The 9646-nt window shown below is 40.6% G+C and overlaps 1 protein-coding gene across 1 annotated transcript; it reads right to left on the bottom strand.

Annotated features, from left to right (window-relative positions):
* Positions 1-5646: 5646 nt before the first annotated feature.
* On the bottom strand, positions 5647-9429 carry cryaa (crystallin, alpha A). Its single transcript, XM_039792595.1, has 3 exons — positions 9050-9429; positions 8533-8655; positions 5647-6461 (listed from the first exon to the last, which is right to left on the bottom strand). Exons 1-3 carry the CDS (start codon positions 9245-9247, stop codon positions 6252-6254), a joined length of 531 nt encoding a protein of 176 aa, XP_039648529.1. The 5' UTR covers positions 9248-9429; the 3' UTR covers positions 5647-6251.
* Positions 9430-9646: the final 217 nt, after the last annotated feature.

Raw genomic sequence — 9646 nt, 5'->3', positions numbered from 1 at the left:
TGAGCGTTTTTTTTTTTTTTTTTTTTTTTTTTTTTTTTTTTTTTTTTTTTTTCTCTCTCTCTCTCTCTATCTCTCTCTCTCTTTTTTTTTTTTTTTTTTTTTCTCTTTTTTTTTTTTTCCTCTCTATCTAGGCTATTAAATAATACAACTAGGCCTACTAAAAACGGGGACGAATTAAATTACCAAATGATGCATTCAGATCTTTGTTTCCTATTGGATCTTGCATTATATTGCAAGGTGCCCGTCATCCTTACCACGCCCCCCTCTGATTAAACAATATGCATATACAGTTTCACAGATTGCCGTCCACGTCACCCTGCATAATCGTTATTATAATAATAGTATTAAGCTAATGGTTTATTCATGTTTAAGACAATAATAATAATAATAATAATAATAATAATAATAATAATAATAATAATAAGGCTTTATATCGCCTGAAAAAGAGCTCATTCATTGCAATTAACATTTACAAATGGATATTGACTTGGGGGCGTTTTCAGACCCGTTTGTTTGCTTTGTTCTAATTCATTTCTTGCATTTGTAAAAGTAATATCAGAAAAGTAATTTTCTGATATTACATGTACTTACGTATTAGAAGTAAAAGCAAAAGTAAAAAAAAAAACTTTGATTATGAACTTTATGGCGAAAGGTGTGTAACGTTATCTTCATCACCACTGCACCAGGTGGTTCCATGACACTATCAGTCATTATGCTTCCTCCTCTTCTTCTTTAGTTTTGGCCTATGTTTTTATTATTATTATTATTATTATTATTATTATTATTATTATTATTATTATTATTCCCCAAACCTGCCTTTTTCCAGTGATTTTATTTTGTAGTAACGAGTAACTAAGATGCTTAGGGGAAATATAGTAGAGTAAAAGTAAAAGTTCCCGGATATGTGAAAATTCTACTTAAATACAGTAGCGAAGTATTTGTACTTGGTTACATTGCAACACTGCAACAAGGATATAGGCTTACTATGTAAGTATCTGGCCCCTGGAGTACGTGTCTGCTTAGACAAACTGTGGCCCTTGGAAAAATGTAGTTGATCGCTTGATTTAAAGAAATACAAACATGGCATAGGGGTTTTCCCCTATCCCAAAATAGATAAGTGATGTAGCCAGACTATACTCCATCGCTGTCACAGCCAGTGGAGATAGGTCTGGCAATGCGAGACTAGGACAAAAGTAACAAACAGGTGAGTCACAAGTAGGCTAAACAAAGGAGCTGATTGTTGACTACAGGAAGAGATCAGTGAGGACCTAGTCCAGCTCAACAGATGTAAAAATGCTGGGATAAAGCCTGACATTCGGCGTGAGTCCCTCCCCCTGTCACTATCAAGCTCCACCCAGTATTCTTTTACTAAGTATTTACATCATTTTTTTTTCTTTCTAAGATTATTTTTGCGCATTTTTAGGCCTTTATTGACAAGACAGCTGAAAAAACGAAAGGGGGAGAGAGAGGGGGGAATGACATGCAGCAAAAGGCCACTGGTCGGAGTCGAACCCGCGGCATCGAGGAGTAAACCTCTATACATGGGCGCCCGCTCTACCAACTGAGCTATCCAGGCGACCACCTATTTATGTTTTTGTATACACTCTTTACTGTATGCATATACAATTACTACATTCCATTCCATTAACATTTATTAATTTTGTAATTACTGTACACCTGTCTTCCACAAATATTTTATTTTATATATATACTGTATGTGTTTTTTTCTTATATTTTAACACTATGTAGAATTTCATTTTTACTGGCGTGATTTCCTTTTTATACATGTATAAGCATTGTTAATGGAAGCCTGAGTTGTAAGTTTGAACAACTTGAAACTTTATGACTCACTTGTCAGAGAGATTTTCCCAACTTGGTTGTCGTTCTTATTAATGGATTATAACCGATCTAGTTAGTAAATAATAACATATACAATGCTCTAGACAAACACCCCCAATAAATCGATTAATGCAAGCATGTGCAGTTGCCATTAAGCTTCAGTAATAGAATAGAATAAATCTTTATTGTCCACCGGGGTGGAAATTTTTCTTTGGCTCACCAGACATTCAAAAAATAAAAATACAAATAACATGTCAGACATAGTAAATTGAATATAAAAAAGAAGAAAAAAAGAAAAATACATAAATATGCTTAAAATCATTAGGATAGCAGCTCATATTGATGTTATCACTTGGTTTGGTTGAGGATACTGATGGCATTTGGAATAAAGGATTTTTTAAAAACACTTTTTGCCAGAGGCACTCTGAAGCGCCTCCCAGACTTCAGGAGCTCAAACTGGCTCGAAAGAGGGTGTGTACTATCTGCAGTGATCTTCCTAGCTTTCTTCCTCATTCTGTCAGTGTATATTTGGGTCAGATGTTTTTGGGGTTTTCCCACTATTTTGCTAGCCATTGACACTATCCTATTAAGCTTGTTCTTAAGTTTGCAGCTTAAATGGCCAAACCAAGCAGAGAGATGAAAAGTTAAAACACTTTCAATGTGTGTGGTGTAAACTAGCTCAGTAATCTGAGCACTGACGCCCAGACAGCTCAGTCTTCTAAGGAGACTGAGTCGTTGTGAGCATTTCTTAAAGATTTAGTCTGTGTTATCTGAGAAACTCAGAAAGTTATCAAGAACCGTACCTAGGTACTTAAAAGTTCCCACAGTTTCAACTACTAGGCCATTCAATAAAACTGGCTCTGTTGTTACATCTTGTTTTTTGCAAAAGACTAACTCATTTGTCTTTGCCACATTGATCTCTAGCTCACTATCATTGCACCATGCTTCAAGGGCCTTTATGTGTGCTAGATAGGAGGCCTAACCATGGGGATCAGTTTTTTGTAAGAGGCCAAGTAATGCCATATCATCAGCATATTTTATCAGTTTAAAGGTACTATTATTTATAGAAAACTCATTTGTAAATAGAGAGAAAAGCAAAGGGGAAAGAACGCTGCCTTGTGGGCAGCCTGTGCTGATAGTATGCACTCCTGACAAAATGCCGCTTACACATACTCTCTGAGGGCGACATGAGAGAAAGTCTCTGATCCAGAGAATCAGACCCCTATCTATGTTAATATTGGCTAGTCTTTGCAGGAGAATATGTAGCTTCATAGAATTAAAAGCTGCACTAAAATCTACAAATAGGACTCTAGCATGGCCTTTAGGAAGTGCAAGCTGTTTTGAAATAGAGTCTAGAAGGACCAGCAAAGCTTCATCAGTCCCTCTATCACTTCTGTAAGCGAACTGCAGCGGATCTAATACACTGGTCACTTGAGAGGTCAGGAGGTCTACGAGAACTCTCTCCATTGTTTTACACAGTATGGAGGTGATGGCTATAGGTCGGAAATCTTCAGGCTTACTTGCACCAGGCTTCTTAGGTATGGGCCTTATTAAAGTGATGGTTCGGAGTAATTTACCCTAGGGTCCTTTGCACCATGACCTCGAGCCAAACACCCCCCCAGAAGCTTTTTTCACCTGGGTCTAACACTGGGCGAGTTAGCGTAGAGTAGCGTTAGCCGCTGAGTAGCTTAGCGCGGGGCTAATGGACCCACGTTTGTATCTCTTAAATGACCCCACTAATAATGCCCGAAATGATACCAAAGGTCTACACTAGTATATATAGGTTATGCTCTCATAAAACGATGGATTGGAAAGTTTGTAAGTACACCAGAAGTTTATGAACACTTGCCTGCTCTCTTCTGCTCTCTGTTGCTGTTGCTGCTGCTGCTACCTGCAGTTAGACGTGTGCTTAGGGCCGTCTATAAATTACTACACCGAAAAGAGATACAACAAAAATATGTATTAATTTAATGATTAAATAAGGTAATGTCTCCAAACTTACCTCAATTATTACTTGTCTCCTGCTAGTTATATTACAGCACTTACTTTAAAAAATAAGTTAAATTAAAAAATATTTTTGTTGCATCTCTTTTCGGTGTTGTAATTTGTAGATGTCCCTAAGCACTCGTCTCACAGCAGCAACAACAACAGCAGAGAGCAGAAGCCAGCAGGCAAGTGTTATTTACATAAACTTCTGGTGTACTTACAAACTTTCCAATCCATCGTTTTATGAGAGCATAACCTATATATACTAGTGTACGTCGGTATCTTCGGGCATTATTAGGGGGGTCATTTAAGAGATACAAACGTGGGTCCATTAGCCTCTGCGCTAAGCTACTCAGCGGCTAACGCTACTCTACGCTAACTCGCCCAATGTTAGACCCAGGTGAAAAAAGCTTCTGGGGGGGTGTTTGGCTCGAGGTCATGGTGCAAAGGACCCTAGGGTGAATTACTCCGAACCATCACTATAAAGAAAATTTCCAAGATGTGGGTACACCAGCAACTAGAAGGGAGTTAAAAAGCCTTGAGAAAACACCTTTTAATTGTGGGGCACAGGCTTTAAGTAAGCGGGCTTTCAGGCCATCTGGGCCAGTGGCCTTATTCGGCTTTAATTTGGTGAGGCTTTTGGCAACAGCATCTTCTGTAATAAATAATGGTGAACCTATAGGGAGATTTTTACAGATGTCATCACACTCACCCTTATCATCCACAGCATCGAACCTGCAGAAGAACATATTCATTTCCTCTACAAGACTTTGACTGCAAGCTACAAGACTGTCACCTTTTTTGCAGCTTTTCCCCATTAAAGTGTTTAAACCCTCCCAGGCCTGTTTTATGTTACCGCTGAAAAATTTACTCTCGATCTTATTTTTATATTCAATTTTTGCCTTTAGGATACCCCCCCTTAATTGTTTCCTTTTTTCCTGCACTAATTCCATATTGCCTAAACAAAAGGCAAATTTTCTTTCATTAAGACAGGTTTTCAATTTTTGGGAAACCCAGGGTTTATTATTTGGGAATATTTTAATAGTCTTTGTTTCAGACACACAGTCTTCACAGAATGTAATATATGACGTTATAGTGTCCGTAAGTTCATTCCCATCCTGGCAGGATTCAAAGAAGGTGTCCCAATTTGTGTTGTCAAAGTATAGATAACTGCTAACTGCACTATCAAAAACTGTGAAGAAGTTGTAGCTCTAGAGGAGCAGCATTACAGTATGTTAGTGTGGAGTTGGAGACTAAACATTTGTAACAAAAAGACTGCATTACAAGCTGAAGCAGACACACTGTAAGGCATTATAAGACATGGAGGTGTAAGGTTGAGTTACATAATAGGAAATGTAGCATATGCTGTATGTTTTTGGAGCTTGACCCATACAAGACACTAATAGTCAGATTACCTGGGTCTCTACTTCTTTGACTGTGACCTTTTCTTTTTTTGTTCGAATCATTGGAGTGCCCTTATAACTATAAACGAGTACCTCTTATGTGTCTCTGTGCTGTTGATGGGGTGCCATATCAGCAAAACACTGGGGTGAGATATTTTTAGGATGGTGCACACAAATTACCTTTTTGTTGTTTAGGTACAATGACATGTTTCTTCATAAATGTGTCTCAGTAGGACCATGTAAACTTTAAACTTAAGAAGTAAGTGAAAAGTCACATGTAAGCTATAAATACTTTGTTAATAAGGCCCATGGCCTGGTCTTTTTGTTTACAGTAATGTCATAGTTAGCAAATAGCACAACATTGATTGAACGGAAACATGATAAAAATAGTAAAGAATAAATCCACATAGAAGTTGCCTTTTGTTAATTACACAGCTTTATTATATGTTTCTTTAGTATGGACTTCTCAGTAATGAGCAGGTATCCATTGAACAAGGCCTAGACTACAGTACAGGATATATTTAAGACAAGAGGGTTCAAAGAGTCAAGAATGGAAGCAGCCAGGACCTCAGAGAACTTCACTGCTGGAAAATGTGGGACAGCACGTGTGACATTTACCTCCAAGCTTAACCCCAACCATCTGTATTGTTAGAGTTCTCACTCTGACACAGATCAACAACAATCAGCAGAATGAAGCCAGGTCATATGACTATCTCATCCTTAGATGAGTTTTCTCCTTAGAAACTCCAGCTGCCCCTCACTTAACAATCCTCATGGAGAGATTTTTGTTAAGCTCAAAACAATGATAGGCCTACTAATAAAACTGTAAGAGTGTGCCAAGAAAAATCAACAAAGAAGAAAGTGAAGCGAAGAGGACAAAGATATCCTCTAAGGGAAAGGGAGAAGAAGAAGCCAACGGGTGGAGGATAGAGATTCTGTGGTCGTCCATCCCAGTCGATGCAGGGTGTACGGGGGGGCCGAGCCCCTCCAGCACACCCCTGATCAACCCCAACTACTTGGCCTTTAGGAGGACGCAGCAGCGTTGGTCTTGTCGTCACGGGTGACAGGGATGCTGCGCTCGCTGCGGCCGGATTCACTCCCCCCGCTGATCTTTGGCCCAGTCAGAGTCAGCAGACCATCAGTTGACAGGGTGCAGGTGATTGCTGATTGGTCAACACTGGAGGGGAGGCGGTAGCGGCGGTGAAACTCACGAGAGATGTAACCATGGTCGTCCTGAAAAACAGCAAGGTTAACACCACAGTGGCGGGGTCAGTCCACGGAAAGACTAAATGGTCAAAAGGAGCTGTTCACTCCAAGAATTCAATTCTGTCTTTATATAAATGGCCATATATTCTGTGCAAGGATACGGAAAAGAATCAAAGAATCTCACAACAAAATAGCAACAGTGAGCTCGGATAAAAGTTTTATTTTGGAGGTTTTGAGATTTGGAGGTACTATCAGGAAGTACAACAAACCAACACACCAAACTATTTAGCATATTTCAAATGTATTGTAGCTACACAGAATGTGTATGAAAGTGATGGATTTGCCTCATGATGTTATGTATTCCAAGTGGGCTCTTAAAACCGGGTGGTCTTGCCTGCTGACAGGAAGTTAAGTTAAAGTAACCTGTTGACCAGATGTAATTCATTGTGCTAAGTAAGACGCGGGAGCACAATCATTTGGCTACTAGTCTCACTTTGCCAGACCTTCCTCCACAGTGCTGCGAAGGAGGGTCTGGTTAGTCCACACAGCATTCCAGGATAGGAGAAAAACGTACTGTGGTTTATTGGCATTTCTTTAAACCAATCACAATCCACCATGGGCGGCGCTAAGCACCGGACAGAGCCACGGTGCCTCTGCAAAATAGCCCCTGGAAGGAACTTGTTTTGGTGGAACATGTGTACGTTCAAAAGTTGTTTTAGTCGTGCAACAGAAAACTCAGATAGGACAGATAGTCTAGCTAGCTGTCTGGATTTACCCTGCAGAGATCTGAGGAGCAGTTAACCACAGTCCTCAGAAATCGACCAAAGTTTAGAATGCCAACACAAAGAAAGCGGATGGTGACAGACATCCGGCCGAAAATTAGGGACATCCGGTGGAATTTCCGGCTGCACCTGAACAATCCTGGAAATAAAACGTTTGATCACCAGTTTTCCAACTTTGTGTTTCTACTCAAAATACAAAATAAAATGCTCAAAGTAAGCATAGCAGTGTAATCCAAATGGGTCAAAGATGGTATATGATATATATATATATATATATACAGTGTGCAGCTATGCAATGGGGACCCTCCAGCAGAGGGCACAGTCCTACTAGTTAGTTTAGTTTAGATTCCAGCTAATCCAGAATGCTGCAGCCCGTGTACTGACAAGAACTAGGAAAGGAGATCATATTTCTCCCGTATTATCTTCTCTGCATTGGCTTCCTGTAACATCCAGGATTGAATTAAAACTCCTTCTCCTGACCTACAAAGCTCTAAATGGTCAGGCACCATCATACCTTAAAGAGCTCAAAGTAGCCCATTGCCCGACTAGAGCACTGCGCTCCCAGAATGCAGAGTTACTTGTGGAACTAGCTCCCAGTCTGCGTTTCGGGAAGCAGACACCATCCCCATATTTAAGATTAAGCTTAAAACTCTCCTCTTTGATAAAGCTTATAGTTAAGGCTGGCCCAGGTTTGCCTTGGTCCAGATCTTAGTTATGTTGCTATAGTTTTAGACTGCCAGGGGGCTTCCTTTGAGCTCCTCTCTCTCCATCTGTGTGCATTCATGTCCCTTTAATGCACGTTACTAACTTAGCTCCGGGGAGCTTCTTCCCCGGAGTCCTCATGCTTCTCGCCTCTCAGATTTCCTTGGATTGGGGTGGCACCTGGATAGTTTTTTGCAGCTGGTACCGTGGTCCTGCACGGCGCCCTCCTACGTCCTGCACTGCTACTACTATTATTTCTAGTCATAGTTCTATTATCTTTATTGTTACTATAATTGCCACTGCGCATCATGCCAACTGCTATAATCATTATGAATCATATTTCTGTATATCTGCATCTGTGTCTCTGTGTCCCAACCGTAATGTATTCTGTTGAACATCAAACCATGCCTCCAATCATTACCTTTAAGCAACTTTTTCAATATATGTTTTACAAAATATAGTACTGTTGGATCAAGGTATCATTGCTCTATGGAGGGAAATGAACCAAAATATTAGACAGCCCTGTCTGCAAACATTGATCCCATGTCTTATTTAACAGTCTCACTAACTAATATTACAAGTGACATGTGTATAAGAGACAATAGAAGCATTACCTGTCTTTCTCCATGCTTGCCCTGGATCTCCACATACTCATCAGTGACTTTCACACTGAGCTCATCGGGAGAGAAGTGCTTGACGTCCAGGTAGACTGTGTACTTATCCCTGTCAGACCTCACCTGTGGGACACACGCAAGCATAGAGAGGGTCCATTGTATCATAACACTGTCAAAATATAGATTTCTTTAAGAGCTTGAACCAAAGTTTAGGTTCTTAAACTTTTATAAATGCCATTTCTTGACTTTGAATTGCGATGAGCACAGTAGAAGTTAAGATGTAGAGCAACTAACTGTCACTGGAACAATGAATAAACAAAGATCTTAGACATGATCTTAACTTCACTAAAACCATTCTTGTTTGGAGGCAGATGAAAACAATCCTTCTCTCTTTTTTTATATCTGTTCTCCTATGACCATATGGGTTAAACAAACTTTGTCTACATATTTCTCCAAAGTATCAGAGGTGTAATTATGTGATTCCTGGCATGGAGGAGCCTGAGTCTGGTCTTGTTACCTCAGAGAAGCCGGAGTTGGAAGAATCCAAAAAGTTGCGGAACAGCGACTGTCTGTAATAGGGGCTGATGGTGGAGGTGGTGTAGGGGAAGAAGTCGTGGTCAAACATGCCCTCTCCAAAAAACTGGTCAAAGAGTCGGGCAGGGTAGGCAGAGCCCAGGGCACGTCTGAACCAAGGGTGCTGGATGGCAATATCCATAGTGACTGTAGACAGTGTTGTCTAGCTCGGCTTGGCGTGGCTCAGGTTGGCAGATGTACCTGCTCAGCTCAGAGTCCTGCAGGTAAAGGAAGGGAGGTGCGGCAAGATGACGAGAACAGAATTTTGATGAAAAGCAATGAGTGAAGAATGTTTCCAGAGTGCTTTCTCCTCTGCTCTGCAGCTGCCTCCTCTTTATATACCTGAGAGCCAGAAAGAGAGGCTTTAGCCACGATCCCTCTGGAATGGCATTATCTCATGGTGTGTTGGGCCCTGTCAGCAAAATCAGGGTTGAGGATGGGGGGGCACTGTTGGGTCCAGACCCTGGTGCGACCCAGTGCCACCCACACATCAGACACCCAGGGCTGCCAAAACAAACCCTGCTGGACGGAGAGGAGGGAG

The sequence above is a fragment of the Perca fluviatilis genome, chromosome 24 (genome assembly GCF_010015445.1).
Source record: "Perca fluviatilis chromosome 24, GENO_Pfluv_1.0, whole genome shotgun sequence".
Lineage (NCBI taxonomy): Eukaryota > Metazoa > Chordata > Actinopteri > Perciformes > Percidae > Perca > Perca fluviatilis.
Note: the sequence above shows the minus strand (reverse complement) of the source record. Positions and strands in the feature narration are given on the sequence as shown.

Bases quoted from the DNA above. Each gene is read 5' to 3' on its own strand.
- cryaa (XM_039792595.1), bottom strand. From the start codon at position 9,247: ATGGATATTGCCATCCAGCACCCTTGGTTCAGACGTGCCCTGGGCTCT. The intron at 8,656-9,049 runs GTAACAAGACCA...TGTGTCCCACAG, and splicing joins CCAACTCCGGCTTCTCTGAG to GTGAGGTCTGACAGGGATAA. The intron at 6,462-8,532 runs GTAATGCTTCTA...GCTGTTTTTCAG, and splicing joins GCAAGCATGGAGAAAGACAG to GACGACCATGGTTACATCTC.